Source organism: Stegastes partitus, unplaced genomic scaffold (genome assembly GCF_000690725.1).
Source record: "Stegastes partitus isolate 25-593 unplaced genomic scaffold, Stegastes_partitus-1.0.2 Scaffold1405, whole genome shotgun sequence".
NCBI classification, from domain to species: Eukaryota; Metazoa; Chordata; class Actinopteri; family Pomacentridae; genus Stegastes; species Stegastes partitus.
In genome coordinates this window covers 129,238-149,832 of record NW_007579136.1, presented here as the reverse complement: position 1 = coordinate 149,832, position 20,595 = coordinate 129,238, and the positions used below count along the sequence as shown (strand labels likewise).

Genomic DNA, 20,595 nt, shown 5'->3' with positions numbered 1-20,595 from the left:
TTCCTGCTTTTAGTCAACTTTTTTGCCAATTTGAAATTCCCTTGTATTTAAACAACATTTAATACCTAAACTTAAGCTAAGCTTTTTGTGTTACATTTAAAAATACTCATATTATTCAAATTTCTCAAACCACAGCACAGAAAAAAGGTTTGTTGTTCAATCAGATATAACAGGATGCCAAGCTGGTTAACAACGAAGGAAATGTGGAAAATAATGAGGTACATTTTGGACAAAAGATGCATTTACTTAATTGAATACACCTGGAAAAGAGAAAATGTATGAACATGTAAATGTTACTAGTTTGAGAAAATGCTTAAATGCAGCTACAGTAGCACATTCATTTCAGGTGAACTATTTTTTCAAGATTATAAATTCCTTGTGGCGGCAAACCTGAATTTTTCCAGTTCAGAGTTTTCGCTGCTGATGGCGCTCTCACTCCTGTGTCTGCTGGTGTCTTTTGGAGGATTTATGGATCTCCTGGCTCCACCGCTGCATGCTTTACGCTGACTCAGCGCTGCCACCTGCAACACAGGGAGTCTCACACTACAAAATATACACAGACCTGAAGAAATGTGAGCTGGTTTGTATGTTATCAAAATGTCTAGACAAACTGCCTCAGCGTGGCGTCACGTGCTGTTGCTCACCTCTTGTCTGGGCCGGTTTTTGGCAAGCAGGGACTGGAGCCTCCTGAGATCATGAGAAGCCCTAAAAAACAGGCTTATCAGGTGATTTGTTTTTGTCAGGTCAGACATTATGTATCAGACCATTAAATACCCATAAGGAGAAAGTAACACTGCTTACTTGCTCTGGATTCCTGTGGATTTCAAGAGTATTTTTTCTCCTTTTCTTGCATTTTTAAGCGTGTTGGACATGTTCAGTTTTCCTCTTTGTTTCCATGAGGAACCTGTGAGACATTTTTGAACATATGCAAAATGAACCTGCTTAAACCAGACATTTAAACAGCAGAAACTCTTCTAACTAGCTTCACAGATACCAGGGCTAGCTTGCACAACAGCTTGTTTTTTTTTTTTTTTTTTTTTTTTGCTTGGTTAAAAGAAGCAGCTGAATTTAGCTGCTCAACTTGGAGGTGAACTAAAAAACACACACACGTGTAGTCTCTTACCCTTCTCCCAGCATCGCAAACCAACAGTAGACAGCTGATTTGGAAGGATTAACACAAATGTTGCCTCAACAAATATCTTCAGTCGAGGTAATGAGTGACACAGTTTTTACTGTCACAACAGCAGACGCCCCAACATTAACAAATGAGAAAATACGATGCTAATTTACCTGCATTTTTAACCAATCCAAGTAAGTAGTATTAGACAGTGTTGGTTGCTATAGATACAGTAGACGCTCTTCGTATTCCGTCACCAGAGTATTTTAACGATAATGTTGTTGATCGGCTTGACACAGACAAATAAAATACTTATTGCAAATGACCTGCCAATAATATTGTATTTTTTTGTTTTTTATAGAGCGTATTAGCGACTTCATTAATATGATACCTTTTGTACGTTAAAAAAGACAGGTCTTATTCGTATTTAATTACGCTATGTGGGGAGTGTGATTAATTGTGCGTGTTCAAAGAGAAAACTGCCCGATTTTTTGAAAGATAAATAAGTAATAAGTCAATTTCTACTCGCTTTAACGGTTAGTGTAGTTTATCGCGAGATCGTACCATGACTCAAAGAAATTGCAAACTATCGTGAGACTAGACTGTTCCTTCCTGTCCTATTCACGTACATTTTACGTCTTTCTTTCGGCGTAGCGTCGTAGAGTCTGGGAGGCGTTACGCCCCTCATTGTGCGTAGCTCAAGCAAAAGTAGTGAGAAGGGGAATGTCGGCTTGTGAATGATCGGTTTTTGAGGCGGCAGGGAGCGTCAACGTTATGGGTGAGAGCAATATAGGCAGCTACTGTCACGACTTATTCACAAAAGCTTGTTGTAAACTGGGGCTGTGATGATATGAGTTAACGTTGGATTCATTATTTAAACAAATTGGCTTTGCCGCTATTTAGCTTCTGCAGTTGTCTGAGCAACCAACGCCCAGTCGTCCGCCTCCAGTTAGATGGGCTGCTAGCTAGCTAGCCAGTTGTCAGCGTCGGTTCGCTAGCAGGCTGCATAACCTAACGGGAGTGTCATTTCCTGTCTTTAGCTCTTTAGCCAAGTATTTCAGTTTTTGAATGTTTTATGAGTTAACATTAAAAGCCACTTACACCTCCAGTTGCTGTTCCAGATAGCCGTTTTCAAAGCTTGTCAGCCAATAGATACCGTTTCATTAACTAGCTCACTTAGTGCCGTACAACAGATTAAACAGCTCACGTTGATGCTAACTTTTATGCTTTGAACAGAAGGGATCGACAAGAAACGTTATTGGATGCGATCTGTTGTGGGTATCTGTTTAGGCTTTTATAGACGTGAGATAACAGGAAATAAGCTCATGTTACTTCGACTACAGTGAGTGCCGTTAGCGTCTACATTTGACCATGAGAACGTTTGCAAAACGACCCAGCGTCGTCCGTGTACCAGAAATAGGTGCTGCATCAGTGTGTGTGATCAATAATTTGATTAAACTGCCATGATTACAAGCATCTAGGTTTGGCCGTCAACAGCAGACCTAGAAGATGTGTCAGGTTAGGTAGGAGGAGGACACGGCGGCCATCTAATCTGGATTACAGTGGATCTAATACCTCAGAGTTCATGTTTTGACTTTTAAGTCCACTGACTTCACAGTGTGACCTGTAAGCCTGAACACTGAACCAGTTTTCCCCTCAAGCTGAAGCATCAGGTTTGGTGTTCTGCTGAGGAGAGCCTTCTAAAATCTGCAGAAGCAAACCGTGTGCTCCACTTGCCACCACTTCCTTTAGCAAGATTTGTCAGTCATGGCCAGATAGGAAGAGCACTGCTGACATTTTTTTTAAAATTACAGCTCTCACATTTTTTCTCAGCTTTTTAGTTTTAAAAGATCGGCTGCAGTAAAATCAGAATCAGTTTTATTATCATTATGTAGAATGAATTTGCACATGACTTTTCTCCTTATATACAGATACCAGAGTGATATGTACAGAAATTACAATATACGTAGGCAGTGCAGACAGATATTTACAGAAATATAAAAAATATAGATAAGTAGTGCAAAGCGATGCCAGTGGTATTTATTGCGCAGAGTTGCAGGTGATGACTGATTATGTTTTATAGGTTATCTATTTGCAGAGCACAATAAACAGTGTTTCATAAAGTGAAGCAGCAAGATGCTGCTAAAATTAAACTGCATATCCTGTAGGCAAATCAGCATAGTCCTAGTATCACACAGAAGACATGTGGGCTGCTGTTGGTAGGCAGGAGATGCTCAGGCGTAAGAAGCAGAAATCCTCTCCTAGCCACAGGCGAAAAGGAAAAAGCTGCAACAGTGAATGGACCTTGCTTTATGATGCTGCTGACATTAAAGGAACAAGTGGAGTGGAATATGAACAACACTGGCCAACTGTCTGTGTAGTTACAGTTGTGAAGATCATGAATCATTGTGCCCCAGGCTTCACAACTTGGGAAACTGATTCTGCAGACAGAGTGTTTTGTTTGTCAGAAGGCCTCAGATTGATTCTCTTTTCCTTTTTTGTTTTTTGTCCTTTTCTTCTGTGAACCTGGAATCATTGTCGCTTTCTGCACGTTGGAACCATTTTACATTGATCAACATGAACCAGCTGTAAGTACAGAAATTATGTTTTAAATAACCTTTCTGTACAGACAGGATGTACAACATAGTTAGAATATGTCTGTTTCATATAATCTTGAATGTAGGTGTGAAATATTTACAGTGACAACTGAAATAAGCAATTGCAAAGTAAATATATAAAGCCAGCAAAAGTGTTTTATCAAAATTCGAATCTACATACCGGAAATGTTGAGATTCAAGTGGTTAGAACAGGGGTGTCCAGTCCTGGTTCTTGAGGGCCACAGTCCTGCATGTTTTAGAGGTTTCCCTCCAACACACCTGATTCAAATGATCAGGATCGTTATCAGGCTTCTGCAGAGCTTGATGATGAGTTGATCATTTGAATCAGGTGTGTTGGAAGAGGAAAACATCTAAAACATGCAGGACTGTGGCCCTCGAGAACCAGGATTGGACACCCCTGGGTTAGAAGAGTTTAAATGAATTTCAATGTAGGCAGCAGGGGAATAGGATGATCAAGACTTCTCTTTTGAGCTTTGAGGTAATGAAGGGATGCAAAATTAGATTTTCTTGTGGTTAAAATGTGTGATTTTTTTTTTTATTGTCTTGCAGCAACAAAAGAATCTGGAGGGATATGTTGGCTTTGCAAGCCTCCCCAACCAAGTGTACAGGAAGTCTGTCAAGAGGGGCTTTGAGTTCACCCTGATGGTCGTGGGTAAGAACACAAGCTGCTCAGCCCTCAGTTTGCCCTTGTTTAGTTTGAATCATTTCATTGTATTCCTTGCGGTTGGCATTTTAAAGTCCTTCACTGTGGTTTGTTTTTGAGAGAGAGAGAGAGCGAGCGATTGTGTGTGAGTGTGTGTGCGTGCGCGTGTGCACGTGCACAGCCATATTTACTGTATACACAGAGGACGGGTCCCTGGGTTTTTAGTGCTACTTTGTAGGTCAGAGAGGATGGAGGGAATGCTTTGCTGTTCTGTGAATTAATCGTTATGTCAGGTACTTGACACTTTCTCCCAGAGAAAAAAAAAACATTTGGGTTGGATTTATCTAGAGCTGCACTCAGCGAATCAGAAATGCAGACATTCTTGTAAAATGCTTGGATGTGGTGGTTGACAGCGGGCCAAGATTCTCTTTGGCTGATCAGGCCCTGTTTGAAAGGAAAATGTTTTCTAGGGTCAAAACCATTTCCTGTGAGGGACCAACAGAATTATTTAACCAGCCTGCATCTGAAAACATCCCACTGAGTTCACAACGAGCAGTTTCTTTCCAGGCTTTTCTTATGGTGCTGGTAATAAATCCTCAAATGTGTGAGTGAGCAGTCTTTTAATTGCTGTTATTAAGTAGTTACAGTAGAATGTCACCATAACAAGGCACTTGGATTCTGCTCGCCCCTGTCCTCTTCAGTGCTCTTGCTGGATGGTGACCAAGTGGGCCTCTGGGGCCTGTGAGGGCTTCAGTTGGTTTGCTGCAAATATCCTCACTTTGGGAATAATTGAAGAAGAGATTTTTTTATGAAGGCATTGCAACAAGGGGAAATACAGGAGGTCCTCTGGGCTTTCTGCTAGTTAAAGCTTCCCATTGTTTTATGGTATCATCCTCCTGCATGAGCACACTCACACACACACAGACAATATTCAGCTTTTCTTGGCTCTGATTAGCTGTGAGCCCACATGTCCCCGCAGTGCCCACATGCAATGCAATGCGTCACCAGTGTGGTGTGAAAGGAGGATGAAAATGAGAGGAACGGAATAAGACAGATAGGATGGCATTACCACCGGTGCCTGGCACAACTCTCCATGCCTCATGACCCGACAACCTGTTCAGTTCACACATTACAGAGGAGCTCATTTCACAGGCCTGTTAGCACTTCACATTACAGTAAATCTAACCAGCGCATACCTACAGCACAGTGCTACATGCCATGCATAAAATACACGACACACAAGTGGTACAGTCTGAGCTTCACACACACCCCCCTTTGACTGTGGGTCTAGTGTAAATGGTGGCTCGTTAAATATTGACTTGTGACCATCAGCCAAGGCAGGCGGTGCCAGTGGTCATTTCCACTAATGATCCTTTTCATCAGGAGCTTGGAAACTGGGCACACAATAGCCAACCAAGCTTGAGAAGTCGCCCAGACCACACAGCCAGTCAGCTGCACATAACAAGTGCCATTGTCCATGTTGTTTCCTTAGCCTTTTAACTGCTAACCCAAATGGATTAATGTCTTGTGCAAATGTCAGTCGCATCCCCGGACAGACACATGGCCTTTGATTGTGTGGATGTCAGCGGTGAACTTTGTGTTGGTATAATACAGGGGGTTGGGTTTTAAACATTTTATCCCAAGTAATGCATTGTTCTACATTCTGGCCAATGTTTGAACCACTGCATGAGGAGTACAAGTCAGAGTGTTCTTCACATACTGTTTTTTTTGTTTGTTTTTTTTACAGGCGAGTCAGGGCTGGGGAAATCCACGCTGATCAACTCTCTGTTCCTAACAGACCTGTATTCTGCAGAGTATCCTGGACCTTCACATAGAATCAAAAAGACTGTGCAGGTACATTGTGGCAAAAATACCTTTGATATGAAATGTTGCACACTGCAGTAAAATCAGTGTAAACACGGTGTAAGATTCTGTAAGCCATGCTACAGGTTTGTGCTGTCCAAACCATCATTTTGACATTTTAGGTAAAACAATCAGAAGAACCACAGCGGCAGAGCCAACAAATACAGATTCTCTAATATCTGTGTTTGTGAGTTTTTGACTTTGTAGCAAAACTAATATATTAAAAACGGATCAAAAAATGCCAGAGAACCAGCTCCGTTAACAATCGGAACAATTAACCTTCTCGCCATATGTCATGCAAGGCCGTCGCTAAAAACACAAACCGTTGATCATTGTGAGGAGAAGAGAATTATGGGATGTGGTGCAAAAAGTCTTTATTTGTAGAATTCTTGTATATGATTTAAAAAATTACATTTACATCCAGCTCCAGTAACAGCTGACTTCTTCTGTAGATAGCACCATTCACAACTCTTCAACCCTCTGAACCCCAGAACCTGCCGATGGATTTGAAAGGCACGTAATAGGATAACACCTGTAGGCACTTGAACAGATGTTGTTCGTGTTGATTCCAGGCTATTTCAATTTTTGTAAAATAAATATTTATGGGCGCTGCTACAGCTCACCTGGCTGAGCTAGCGTCCCACGTATAGGGGCTCCAGTCCCCGATGCCGAGGTCATGGGTTCGAGTCCTGCTCATGACCCTTTGCTGCAGGTCTTCTTCTCCCCCCACTTTCCTGTCTCTCTCTCTCTCTCTCTCTCTCTGTCCTATCTAATAAAGCCAAAAAATATCTTTAAAAAAAAAATGAATACATGAAATTCAACTTACTTTCTTTTTTCTTTTTTTTTTAAAATACCAGTATAACTTTGTTTTCTGCACAAAAGACGTTGGCGAGTTCTCTCTACATCTAGCTACGGTTGTGCTTTTACCATAAGGGTGCAGAACTTTATATTGCAGTGAAAAATGAGTAAAAAATTTGACCGGAGCAAAAAAAAAAAAAAAAAACGCTCAGAAACTGCTTGGGATTCAGGGGGTTAAACAACTCAGACCTGCCACCAGCTCCTGCCATACATGCCTTTATCCTCATCTTTCCTAATTACAAAACCTCCTCCTGAATCTTAAATGCCTCAAGTGCTGCACTTTGTCTGTCTGGCTCCTGACTGACAGCATCACTATCTCTAAATGCTCGTGTGCTTTTCTGGCTTTTCAGCATAGCTAGCTAATGTCACAGTGTGAGATGGCAGGTTGCTGCATGTCCCTCGCTGCTAAGTGTTTTCCACGTGTAACATGCAGTCTGTGATGCAGTTTGCTCACAGTGGTGATGATTCTTCACACCTCCGTCCATGTTGTGCCATTTAAACGGTTTGGTTTCAGAGGCACAATGTGGGGCAGAAGTTAACACAATGTGGTTGTCGTTCCTTTTTCTGTCTCAGGTGGAACAGTCCAAAGTTTTAATAAAGGAAGGCGGAGTCCAGCTGCTGCTCACAATAGTTGACACCCCAGGGTTCGGAGATGCTGTTGACAACAGCAACTGGTGAGGATTGCCTTAACTGCAGCTCAACGCAGATATTATTCTTTCATTTGTAATCCTTCAAACATCAAAGCTACTCTCCGCCATTCCATTCAAGAGGTACGTTTAGGTTTAACTTAACGGAAGATGTCATTTGTGTTACGCAGCTGGCAGCCAATCATCGATCACATAGACAGCAAGTTTGAAGACTACCTGAACTCAGAATCTCGGGTGAATAGAAGACAGATGCCTGACAGCCGAATCCACTGCTGCCTGTACTTCATTGCCCCCTCGGGACATGGGTGAGTCTGGGACCCAACTTTCTAAGACAGTTTATAGGTATGCTTCTATGCAGAGTGACCTTTACCACTCATGTTTTTAGTATTAGCACATCTGATTAGATTTAAGCTCGTGAACTGACTTCATTGTTCAAAAATAAAGAAATAGGATGCAGGTAAGGAATGCATTGGACTGGGGAAAGGAAAAGGTTGGAAGAGGTCGGGTAAAAGAACAGTGAGAGGAAACGAGTGACAAATAGTGTAAGGAGGGAAATGGAGGGTCAACAGTGTCCCAGAAGTCAGAGATGCAGGTTTGTGCCTGAAAGCAGAGGCTGCTGGGTTAGTCTGAAACATCCAGAGAAAGGCAGCCAATAAAATGCTTCCTCCCTTAGCAGTTTAAGCTAAAATGGCTTTCAGAAAGGTACTAGATGTTCCTCCTGCTTCTCATTGGCCAACAGCATCAAGCTGTGGTCATATTGGCAGCCCTTGAATGTGTGCAGTAACTACGTGTCGTCTTACTCTGTCTCTTACAGCTACTCCCTTAGGCCATTGCTGGAAATGATAACGTGAGACCAAGTCGGCTTCTCTTGCAAAATAAGGGTTAAAACATGAGGCTTGTTAAAAAAAAAAAAAAAAACGAGGGGGGTTGCGAGCCATACTGAGCCACTGGCAGAATGCCCAGCAGATGATACTGATCACCAAGTGTTTCATAAAAAGATGACTGCGTGGAATTTTAATTATAATGTTTATTATTCACGAGCTACCAGATCTTGTGTAGCTGGCTTCCAGCTAAGATGTGCTCGTGTTGCCGTTCCTTTAAGAAGCGTACGTGTCTTGTGTGATGCAGTCAAAGGGCAGAAAGTGTCAAAGTAGTGAAATTGAGAAACTTCAGTGGTTATTTCCTGCCACAAAAAACACTCTCAACAGTATTCAGCCATTTAAGTTTATGGGTTTAATTCATGTTAAGATGAAAAGCTTCCCTCTGGTCCCGACTCTTGACCTTTAAATTATACAAAATGCTGTTTGCCGTGGTTGCGCAGCGTATTGTTGTTTTTGTGTCTGCCATGTGGTGCTGCCTCATTTGCGAATATGCAAATATCTGCCGTGTGCCCACATGCCCTTGAAGCTGTTGATCATGACATACTGTAAGCAATGTAGAAGCCTTTGTCTTCCTTGTTCTTGTGCTTTCTTTTTGCCTTCCCGAGTCTGTTTTCTATGAGACATTGTGTTTGTACAAGCCTGTGCTCTGCACCCACACAAGCGTTGCTTTAGCCTTGAGGATGGGCAGCGTATGCTCTCACACAAACACACTCGCCACACTCACAGAGCAGCCACTCATAACACCAGCTGACTGCTCGCACACAGCAACACAATGACCTCCAGCCCCGAAAAAAATACTCCGACTATTGCTTCCGTAGCTGAACTGTGGCGACTGGTTTTTCTTCAGGGTTTTAAAGAAATAAGTGTATCTGCAGGTCTTTTCAATTCAGTTCCCTTAAAAAAAGTCAGCTTGCAGGGAGACCTTACTCACTATTGGTAACAGGACAGTGGCTGCAGTGGATTGTGTTGCTGGAGGCAGGTTAGTCATTTTTTTTGTGGGGTTCTGTCAGCACCATCAGACCCATAGAGAGCAGCGTCTCTGCTGCTAGCCACAGTAGCTCAAAAGCTTTTTGTATTGTAGTGGCCAAGTAATGATTTTAGCAGCAACTGTAATTATTATCACTGTTTTAATCCATCCTGGATCCAGGTCACATTACTGTAATTACTTATGGAAGTTTTTATTATACATGGCTGGGAAGCTTGAATGTAGATGATAATAAAGCAGTACATCAGAAATAGTTGGATCTTTTCTTCTTCAGATGTGATTTTCTTCTCAAAATGTAAATAATAATGTCATATAAGCATTGAATCTATTTTGGTAAACATACTTACATTCGTAAAGATTTATTTATAACTTAAATTGCCCCCAGGTGCCTGAATTTTAGTTTTTTTTTTTCTTCAAATAAGTAAAGACATTTCCTCCATCATCAAAACGCAGCAAAGTGACGGGCACCCAGAATTTAAAAACCAACACCTACACTGAAAGAAAGTGACTTCACAGCAGTTTTCTGTCCGTATAAAGATCAGACTGGCCTCGTCACGTAGGTTATAAATTGCGTACGGCTGATTTGTGACTGCAAGGTGGCTCGGTGGTTAGCAACGTTGCCTCGCAGCAAGAAGGTTACCGGTTCGCGTCCCGGTGAGGACACCCGGGATCTTTCTGCGTGGAGTCTCCATGTTCTCCCCGTGCAGCGTGGGTTCTCTCCGGGTTCTCCGGCTTCCTCCCACAGTCCACAAACATGCTGAGGTTAATTGGTGATTGTAAATTGTCCGTAGGTGTGAATGTGAGTGTGCTTGGTTGTCTGTCTCTAAGTGTAGCTCTGTGATAGAGTGGTTACCTGTCCAGGTGAACCTGCCTTCACCCTGAGTCAGCTGGGATAGACTCCAGCCCCCCATGACCCTAGTGAGGATTAAGTGGTGTATAGATAATGGATGGATGGATGATTTGTGATTTAACACATTCTTCTATACAGTTTTTATAAAGTCAAAGGTGCTCCAGAGCTTGTTCATAACATTTTATATCTCATTGCTCTGTTTTACTGAGTTTGGTAGTGCTGGTACTATACGGCTACGACACATTAGCTTAAAGTAATGACTGTCCCCTTTCTGTTAGTAACAGAGGATGTGTTAATGTGCACTGCTGATATAAACGTACTTCCTCCATGTTCCAGCCGTCATCGTTTGTTGTTTGTCGTATTGTGAAGGTTTATCACTTCTGTTTGCAGCAGCTTAAATATGTTCGGATCTTCTGTGCAAACTGTCAGTTCTTAAATTCAGGTTCTCGTGGGTTTTCGTGTGGTTTTCTGCCGTATACTGGCCTGCACGGCTGTTGGCTACACAACAAGCATGCATCCTACTCAGAGCACTCAGAGCATCAGACTCTGCAGATGTCAACTCTGAGAGATATTTCAACGATACGCTTCAATAATTAAATGAGGATATGATTCTATTTAATAGCGAAACACAATGTGATTACTATAACTTAATAATTCTGTAATGGCAAATGTTATTTACCCAGCTTGAAAGCAACCAAGAATAGCAACGCTTTCTCACGACTATGAGATCATTTCCTTAGACAGTGCGAACCTCAGCGGTGCGTCACAGATTTCTATATTTGGTTTAGTTAAAAACATCCTTGTCTAAGAGAAAGCTAACCAAGAAACTGTCAGCACCGTTTGAAACTGCTTCCAGTTGAATCACATGTAAAGCCGAATGTACATGTAAAGTGGTGTCTTTGTCTCTCTGCAGACTGAAGCCCCTGGACATTGAATTCATGAAACGGTTGCATGAGAAAGTAAATGTCATCCCACTGATCGCCAAAGCAGACACTCTCACCCCAGAGGAATGCCAACAGTTCAAGAAGCAGGTCAGTGGTTTCCACAGCTGCATACTGCTACAGAAAAAGTATCTCAGAGGCTTTTTTTTCCCTCTCTTGTGGTCGCTGGTATGATGGCGATGCTGTGCATCACCAAGCAAACATCAAATAACTCCCTCTTTGGTATCACATCTGTTTGTCCAGCGTTGCCCTACATCCTGCACTGTATGGAAGATGTTTCTGTATACATACAGGTAAAAGCGGGAACACAGCAGCATGTAGACAGCTCAGGGGTTAGTTCACGTCAACAACTAATAATGAAAACAAAAAGTCATCAAGTTGGGATAAAACTGCTGTTTTGTCAGCAAAAGTTAATGAAGTCACAATTGTATTTCCTCAAACAAGAAACTGGTCGTCAAAGCCTGGTTTCCAGTAGCGGTCCGAAGTGAGGTCCACACAAACAAAGGCTCGGTCTAGAGATACAGGGTGGGCAGAAAATCAAAGGTTCATAAATCTCTGGTGTACAATGTGCATGCCAGTGAAGCGTAGTGGACATTTCTACCTCTTTATTTTCATACATTTAACAACATAATCGTGCTAATTTAAACATCTCTTAGTCTATTCATTCTGATCCACTTTGACATCCTTAAATCTGGCAGATGTTGCTTATGGGATGCATGCAGAAGTTTTACAATAATGCCCTGTTAATGCTGGAGAGCTTTTAATTAGAAACACTTACAGGAGATGTCAAGTTTGTATTTGGACCCCCTTCTGTATGCAAACGGTCTTGTACAAAAATATGACGAATTATTTTTATCAAACAAAAGAAATAAAGGCCTGAATTTACTTCAGCAGCTGAGGTAAATTCAGGCCCTGGTAACAATTTCAGGAAATATGATTTATTAACACTAGATAGGAGATAAAGAATTGCAGCAATTTGTAGCTGTAGCATCTGTTGTCACAAATTAAAGTCGCTTTAGTAAAGTAGTGAGTGTAGACAATGTGTGCAACCCGTGTATGGATTTGTATATCAACTGTAATCAAGAATTTTAAATTTAGAACAACCGATGTCACATGACTTGTTTTCTTTTAATGGAATGGTTTTTCTCTGGTCCAGTAGCGTGGTCCCCGTTGTGCTTAGCTCTGTCCCATCAGCAGGCCTGTCAGCCGCCTAAAGCTCCTCTCTCTTACTGCTAGATCATGCGGGAAATCCAAGAGCACAAAATCAAGATTTACGAGTTTCCTGAGACAGATGATGAAGAAGAGAACAGACTGGTGAAGAAGATAAAGGTATGCCCTTTGCCAAATCCACTCCCAACAGTACAGTTGTGTTTTGTACAGCCACATTCATACACATGCATTATTTTAAGCAAATACACATACCTGTATTTCTGTTTCGCCAGGACAAGTTGCCGCTGGCTGTAGTAGGAAGCAACACCATTATCGAGGTGAATGGCAAACGGGTCAGAGGGAGACAATACCCCTGGGGGGTTGCAGAAGGTATGAAATTAAACTCTATCCCCAGAAACAAAAATAAGTACGATATTTAGTCAACACATAAGAAAAGTGCTTGTGTAGAAGTTATTTATTTGTTATGCTGCGTTATGTTTAATGCGTTGGACCAAAGATGCTACTTGCTGTCTAAGGTACAAACAAGGTTGTGTGTTTTTATATTTTTTATCCTAATAATTCACTGACTGACTACTTCCTGTCCCTCCTAGTTGAAAACAGCGACCACTGCGACTTCACCATCCTTAGGGACATGCTCATCAGGTACTGAGGAAACAACTCAAACCGATGTCATTTACTAACAACATCTTTATGAAGACAGTTCAGAAGACAGCATTGCACAAAGAGCAGTTGAAATAAGTCTGAGAGTATTTTAAAAATGTGTTCCTTGTCCTTCATCCTCAGAACTCACATGCAGGACCTGAAGGATGTGACAAACAACGTCCATTATGAAAACTACCGCAGCAGGAAGCTGGCTGCCGTCACTTATAATGGAGTGGACAACAACAGGGCTAAAGGACAGCTGTCCACCAAGTAAGTCCAGAACCAAGTACACCAGAGACAGCAGGATAAGTTCACCGGGACCTCTGATTATCTGCCTCAGTCGCTTGTTTATTTGGACGCTTATTACATTTCTGAGATTACTGTATTACCAGAAACAGTTTTTTTAAAATTTCAAACTCAAATATGGACAAATGAAGGATACTAGAAAGCTCAGTGAGATGTTTCTAGCATGCACAATGCAGAATGTATGTTCTTGTAAGGTGAACTGGAATCTGTTGATTTTATAGAGACTCTAACGTTGCAGGCCACGTTGGGATTAACGTGTCATTTCATATGTTGCTTTTGCTCCAGAAGGTTTGGTCGAATTTCCATCGGCACATAGAAAATGATTGCCTGTGTTGTCTCATTATGATTCCATGTCCTTATTTCACTTGATTATTAGGGTTCCAAGTGTCATGACAAGGCAAAGCTGGAGGACTATTTCATTCACTGATCATCTGTTTGTGATATCTGAAAAAGCACTGCAGGGCTTTTGTCATAACCCCTCACTTTGCGGATGCCACTGATTGTCAGAAGTTTGAATCAAAAACACAATCATGCTTTCTCATGACAAGCAAACGGCTAACTCACTACAGCTGAATAGGAGCCTCACGCTGCTGATGCTAACACACAGCTGAACGTTTGACCAGCTCTGCTAATGGATTTGACACCCAGCTCACAAAGCAGACATTATTGTTTTTTCCAGGCTCTACTTTTTGTTTCCATTTGCAATGAAAGAGTAGTTTCAGTCACAGAATAGGTCTGAAAGAGTTTTAGTGCATGATCTCATCATTGCATGCTGTGTGTGTGTGTCTGTGCGTGTGTGTGTTTGGTTGTGTGTGTTTTTGTTTTTTTAGACTTGACACAGTTGAAGGAATGTAAGTGGTCATTTTTTCACTATTTCTCAGACCCTTGTTTCAGATGTTCACACCTCTGTGTCCTTCCTCTACTTTCCCCAGTTCGCTGTGTTTGGGTGTTTTCTATCCTCCCCGTTGACCTCCAGCTTCCCTCCGTCGCTACACATTTTCAGGAGGAAAGCTGTGAATTGCCACACCTCTTTACGAGCATAGTTTGCCAGCCAGGACTGCGATGCTTTCATTTTTTCCAAAGTCTTTCCTCTCGTACTCTCATTGCTGCCTCCACCTGCTGCTGCTGCTGCTGCTGCTCTTGGCCCTGCTTGGATTAACAGAAGAGACCTGCATTGTTGATGTTCGAGCGGTTACCAGTGCTTATGAGACGCAGCACAAGTATGCGAGGCGAAAATATGTTTGCCATTGTACTTTCCATCAGCCTGTCACTCATCATGACGAGCTGTCTACTTGGAGAAAGCGTCTCTAAACCGACTGGAGAAGCAAACTGCACAAGTAATATCTGTAGTCCATCATTGCACCGACTTTTTCTAAACTCATTAAAGCTTTTGAAAGCTTTATTTAGCCCCATTCTCTACAGCGCTGTATTTTAATGACTTAATACACAAAGGATCAGGGTTAAAGGTTGAAGAAAATCATACTGAGGTCATGGTTGTTATAAATTCAACACTCAAAAGTATAGATTCTCCAGATGACTGATATCTCAGTCGATTAAATAGAGAACTTGGACTGGTCAACTCGTCTAAGAGGAAGAAAGTACAAAGCAAACAGTCAACATCGAGAACAATTTAATGCGGTTGCTCTGGTGGAGTGTTTTTTCTGACACTGCCTACATACAACCTTATTTCCATTTTCTAAATTAAAATACTGTGAAGCCACATCGGTTTCATCACATGTCCTTTGTCCCACTTTGCACCCGTCTAGTTTACAACATCGAGGCATTAGCATGGCGATGAGACTCCAGAAATAGTAGCAGGTGGCTGTATAGCATCTCAGACACAACAGTTAACTGGCGCTGATAAACATGAATAATTAGTTTAACCAACTGGTATTTCTGGTGCAACATTTAATCCGTTTAACAGTGTGCTAACCATGTACACGTCTACTCAGACACTCATCAGGACCACACGGGGGTGATCTCATCAAATGTGACTGACAGCAAGCTGGCAAAAAAAAAAGCACCAGACTTTGATTGAAGAAGCTGAAACCCGACTGATTCAAAGAAATGCACGACAGCAACTTGTCGCTGCTTATTTTAAACCAATGAGAGAAATGCAAAGTCTTGGTTGTTCATATGTGACCCGACTGCTCTGCTGCTGAGTGAGAAAACTTTTCAGGAACTTTTCAGTCATCTTAAAAAGCAGGCGCCTCACAAACACCTGCATCCACAGGTGAGCAGAAGCTGAGCTTTTGTGTGGTTTGATCCTTTAATTTTCAAATAGATTAATGTACAAAGCCTCAAAAAGTTTTTGCATCAACCATCATCCTTCTCCAGCAGTCATTCCTCATAATCTCAGGTAACCGCTCCACATGGTTCATGGCAGGTCTCTGTACATTCACACTGCAACCAGCCGCCCCGGGGAGCTTCACTAACAATTAACCCACCATTCGCACTAACAGTCAGTGTCCACAGGTTCCTCGCATTAGCCTTTGGATCCCTCCTGTGGTTCCCAAAAACACCTCGTGGTTGGTTTCCTGCTCTTGTCACCACCTTGTTGGATCCTGTCATTCCTGAATCTTCACTCGTAGCCTTGTTTTTCCCTCCTTCCCCCCGACATGCTGCATATCTTTGGAAAAGGAGAAGAATGTTTTGTGATTTATACAGACTGCATGGATTTTAAAGTCGATGAGAGAAGTTTTCAAATTTTAGTTGACCAGAAGGAACAGATGTGTTTCCTGACCGCTGCTGTTCTTTGTTAAAATGCAGAATATGGCTCTTTGTATTCCAAGCCTCATTCTGCTCCCTTCGTTATCATCTCCTGTAGATGATTTCAATCTGCATGCCAAAACATGAAATAAGATTTTTCTTAGCCGAACAAACTAGCTGGAAGAGTTGAGTTTGTTAAGTTAACTACATTTCATAAGTGCTTCCTGTTAATAGTGTGTCGGCATACCAATGAGTAGGCGTGCTGCTGACAGTGCTCTTTAGTGTGGGTCTAAATGTGTGTGTTTTCGTGTGTGTGTGTGTGTGTGCTCCCGTGCTCGCTGTGCAGGAGTCCCCTGGCCCAGATGGAGGAAGAGAGGCGAGAGCACGTGGCTAAGATGAAGAAGATGGAGATGGAGATGGAGCAGGTGTTTGAGATGAAAGTCAAGGAGAAAGTGCAGAAGCTCAAAGACTCTGAAGCAGAGGTGAAAACACACACACACACACACACACTGTAGGTTAATAAATATGACAGTTCATGCCTCAGTGAAGTTACTCATCTCTGTCTGGGCTCCTTCCTTCCTCTTGTCCTGACGTACATCAGTGGTTAGAGGTGTGAAGGAGCCGTCTGAGAGCTGTGCTGTTGATTCGTTGCTAGCTTCCTCTTTTGTACGTGCGTTTTTTGTATCGGTCCCGTGAACGTGACTCCAGGGTTCATGTCTGTTAAACACGTGGAGCACTCGTCCCTTTTTTTAAAAAGAATTTTTGACATGTGTTAAGATAATTAAATGGCATTACAGCACCAGCAGATTCAGATCAGGTGAAAGTTGAAGGCAGTTAAGAATGTAAATACGTCCATTTTGGAGCATCAACAACCTGCTGAGGTTCTTCTGTTTCCACTGCTACATACAAAGTGTGTGAAAGCAGTGCTGATGTTGCAGACTTGTGGATTAATTTTGGATATATTCTAATTTGGAAATAAATGACTTTTTTAGTGCAAAATATTATGTGTGCTAATGTGACACTGTAAGCTAAGTAGAAGGTGAAGTAACATCAGGAATAAGCCTTAAAACTAATAAATATAACATCACAAACACAAGCTCGTCTCCTCGCGACTCTCATAAAGACTTAGCAGAAGTTTTTTTTCATTTCATCGGCTGTGCATGTTTCTCTCTGGAGTATTTAATCGACAACAAGTTTGTTGAAATGTCACAAAAATGCAGTTTCTCTCTGATTCAGTTCCGGTGTTATTTCTTCTCATTCAGTGTCACTACAGAGGATATAGTTTTGATAATGTTCGATCCCGTTCTGCCGTCTGTGCTGCATTCAGCTTATTGATCGCATGCAGTGCTTTGAGTACAAAGTGCTGACAGCTGCTACCGTCCTGCCTCTCTGCAGCTTCAGCGGCGTCACGAGCAGATGAAGAAGAACCTGGAGGCTCAGCACAAGGAGTTGGAGGAGAAGAGACGTGTGTTCGAGGACGAGAGAGCGAACTGGGAGGCCCAGCAGCGCCTGGAGCAGCAGAAACTGGAGGCCTCCAGGTAAAACTCACTGTCACACTTCTGTATTTAACAAACCACTTCCTGATTACAACAGATTCAAACGCTGTGAGGCTGCAAGTTTCAGTGGCAAATAAATTGGTTATTTGCCCCTTTTTTTCTTTGAATGTTACGTTTCTTCAAACTTTGCATAAAAATTCAGTGGACGCACCAGCAGTTCTGTTCATACTGCAGTGGAGATGCCATATTGAACACAAATGCACAAAGGGCTCCGTAGATGCTTCTGAAATACTGGCTGTGACTTTGTTTTTTATGGGATGTAGCATCTAGTGTTGGTTTTTATAGGCTGCAGCACTGTGGCACTGATTGATCTCGAGGTGTGTTGAGCCCAGTGGAAGGACATGAACATAATATCTGCTGAACTTAGAGCGATGCTGATGGAAAACGTGTACAAATCAAAGCACCTTTAAAGTCCTGCAGAATATACTTCAATTACATTTTTTTAAAATTAATATTACATGTGCTGATGATGAAGAATCTCCTCTCAGTGTCTCCTCAAAGTAAACATTAGTGTTCCTGGTGCAACCGACAGTCCGTGCAGTCGCGTGCTTTGGGCTGCGTGCAGACCTCAGCCGAGGGCTCCGAGCAAATCCTCGCACACTTGGGTGGATGAAAACACGAAGAGTTCATTTGCAAGAACAGATGACTCCATTTTTGTAGATTTTCAGAAAACTTGTTTTTTTTGTTGTTGTTGTTGTTTGCTGAAGTTGAGTGGATTTGACTCAGTAGAAATGACAACAATAGAGATAACTGAAGTTTGATTGGTATTGTCTCAGGTAGACGATGGAGACGTGGGTTTTCTGAAGGTTTGTGAAGATGGAGTTATCTGTTTTTGCAAATGAACTCTTCACATTTTCTTCGTGGCTACTCTTGCAGACACGTGGATCCGGAAGGCATGAGTTGGCCGAGAAGAGCTGAAATGTTATTTAAAGCGGTTACCGATTCGTGTTTGTCTCTTTCTTCTGTTGCAGGACTCTGGAGAAAAACAAAAAGAAAGGCAAGATCTTTTAAGGACAGTCGGCAGGACCACCCCAACTCGAGTTATTTTTGTTTGCCAACGTTGCCGGTCAGGACACCCGTGTGTGGCACTGACATCACCCCACCCCCTCCTCCTCCTCCTCCTCCTCCTCCTCCTCTTCCTCTTCTTCTTCTTCTTCTTCTTCTTCTTCTTCTTCTTCTTCTTCTTCTCTTCTCTTTCCTCCTCCTCCTCTTCCCCTGTCCCTGCTCTGTCTGCCAGCACAGCTGTGCTCCTGCTTCCAGCCACGAGACGGTGTACTGGGGGCATTGGTGGGTATGTGAGGGGGCGGCTGCATGCACGGCCAGAACCGGCACCGCAGAGCCCCCCCGCTGCCTCAGGACTCATCATCATCAAGGAATGTGTTTACCTTAACGACAGGAAGAATAACCCCATTTTAGTGAGGCCAAACCCATATTATTTTAATTATTATTATTGATGTTATTATTATTATTATTATTGTTGTTGTTATTACTGAATACTGCCCCCACCCCCTCCTACTGCTCCTTTTTTCCACCTCCCAAGGTTGCTTTTATGACTGATGTGTACAGATCGGTGTGGAGAGCAAAGACGAGAAAATCCTCTGTCTGACTGTTGTACAATCAATTTCTGGTGAATTTTATTTGTTTACAGGAGAAATTAAAGTAACCGTATATGAACATTAACCTGATCTTCCGTCATGTATTAAGTGAGAAGAGGACAAGGCATCAACTAATCCTGTTTTTGTTTTTGAGTGTACCTGACAAACCCTCGTCCCATCAGAGCAACAGGCTGAACTGAAACGGTGTCGACACAACAACCTGAAATCAACAAGAACAATAAAATGCACCTTGGGCCTTTTTATAGATTTAAAAAAACAAAATGGCTTAAGCTTCTTTTTTCTCAAATGTAACGCTTTTTTCTCCTCTGTGTTTAGCTATTTCCACTAGCCTTGGACCACCATTTATAATGTCATAAGTGTTATATTTCACTTTAGTTTATTTTTATATATACCGAGCCAGCTGAAGTAATAACTTCTTTTGTATGTTTAGAAATTCCTCAGAGACTCGACAGCAGCGTCCACTGTTAAAGAAAAACACTTCCACGTCTAACAGTGGTTCTGGGACGCATTTAAAAAAAAAAAAAAAAAAGATGAAAAAAATTCAGTCACTCTGCGGAAATGATCAGTGGGAAATGAAGAGTCAACATCACATTTTGCTTTGGCTATGTACTCCATCTATGTATTTTTAATTTTATTTTTCATTTGTAATGTACAAAGTCACTTAATAAACCTGTGATGATATTGAAGAGTGAGAGGTGTTTATTATGGTTGTGTGTGGATGTTTTAACCAGGGCTGCAACGTGGCTCGGTGGTTAGTGCCGTCGCCTCGCAGCTAGAAGGTTCGCGTCCCGGTGAGGACACCCGGGATCTTTCTGCGTGGAGTCTCCATGTTCTCCCCGTGCAGCGTGGGTTCTCTCCGGGTTCTCCGGCTTCCTCCCACAGTCCAGAAACATGCTGAGATTAATTGGTGATTGTAAATTGTCCGTAGGTGTGAATGTGAGTGTGCTTGGTTGTCTGTCTCTAAGTGTAGCCCTGTGATAGACTGGTTACCTGTCCAGGTGAACCTGCCTTCAGCCTGAGTCAGCTGAGATAGACTCCAGCCCCCCATGACCCTAGTGAGGATTAAGGTGTAGAGATGATGATGGATGTTTTAACCACTTTACTTTTCCACTAGATGTCACTGTTCGCCAAGGAGTGTTTTCTGCATCAGTAAGGGCTTCAAACACGACTGTTAAATGTGACATGCTTGTGAA

General features: G+C 42.2%; 2 protein-coding genes across 3 annotated transcripts in view; one reads left to right on the top strand and one right to left on the bottom strand.

Moving 5' to 3' along the window:
• nek10 (NIMA-related kinase 10) overlaps positions 1–752 on the bottom strand; it is a 15,605-nt gene extending 14,853 nt beyond the window's left edge. The window contains exons 1-2 of the mRNA XM_008299360.1: positions 645–752; positions 391–521 (exon numbers count right to left, since the gene is read on the bottom strand). Of these exons, the coding sequence (XP_008297582.1) occupies positions 391–521; positions 645–752 (239 nt within the window). The remainder of the gene's footprint in view (positions 1–390; positions 522–644) is intronic.
• Positions 753–1,811: 1,059 nt separating this feature from the next.
• septin7b (septin 7b) lies at positions 1,812–20,083 on the top strand. Of its 2 annotated transcripts, XM_008299358.1 has the most exons (15): positions 1,812–1,895; positions 3,704–3,705; positions 4,285–4,387; positions 6,126–6,232; positions 7,673–7,773; positions 7,917–8,051; positions 11,376–11,493; positions 12,640–12,732; positions 12,846–12,942; positions 13,164–13,215; positions 13,357–13,485; positions 14,352–14,372; positions 16,577–16,712; positions 17,626–17,768; positions 18,758–20,083. In XM_008299358.1, exons 1-15 carry the CDS (start codon positions 1,892–1,894, stop codon positions 18,795–18,797), a joined length of 1,281 nt encoding a protein of 426 aa, XP_008297580.1. In that variant the 5' UTR covers positions 1,812–1,891; the 3' UTR covers positions 18,798–20,083. The 2 variants fall into 2 exon arrangements, with proteins under 2 accessions (XP_008297580.1, XP_008297581.1); XM_008299359.1 differs by lacking the exon at positions 14,352–14,372.
• The last annotated feature ends 512 nt before the right edge of the window (positions 20,084–20,595 follow it).

What these genes read in the sequence shown, in the direction of transcription:
- septin7b (XM_008299358.1), top strand. An exon ending in GTTCACCCTGATGGTCGTGG is followed by an intron (nt 4,388 to 6,125) that starts GTAAGAACACAA and finishes TTTTTTTTACAG; the next exon opens with GCGAGTCAGGGCTGGGGAAA. An exon ending in GAATCAAAAAGACTGTGCAG is followed by an intron (nt 6,233 to 7,672) that starts GTACATTGTGGC and finishes TTTCTGTCTCAG; the next exon opens with GTGGAACAGTCCAAAGTTTT.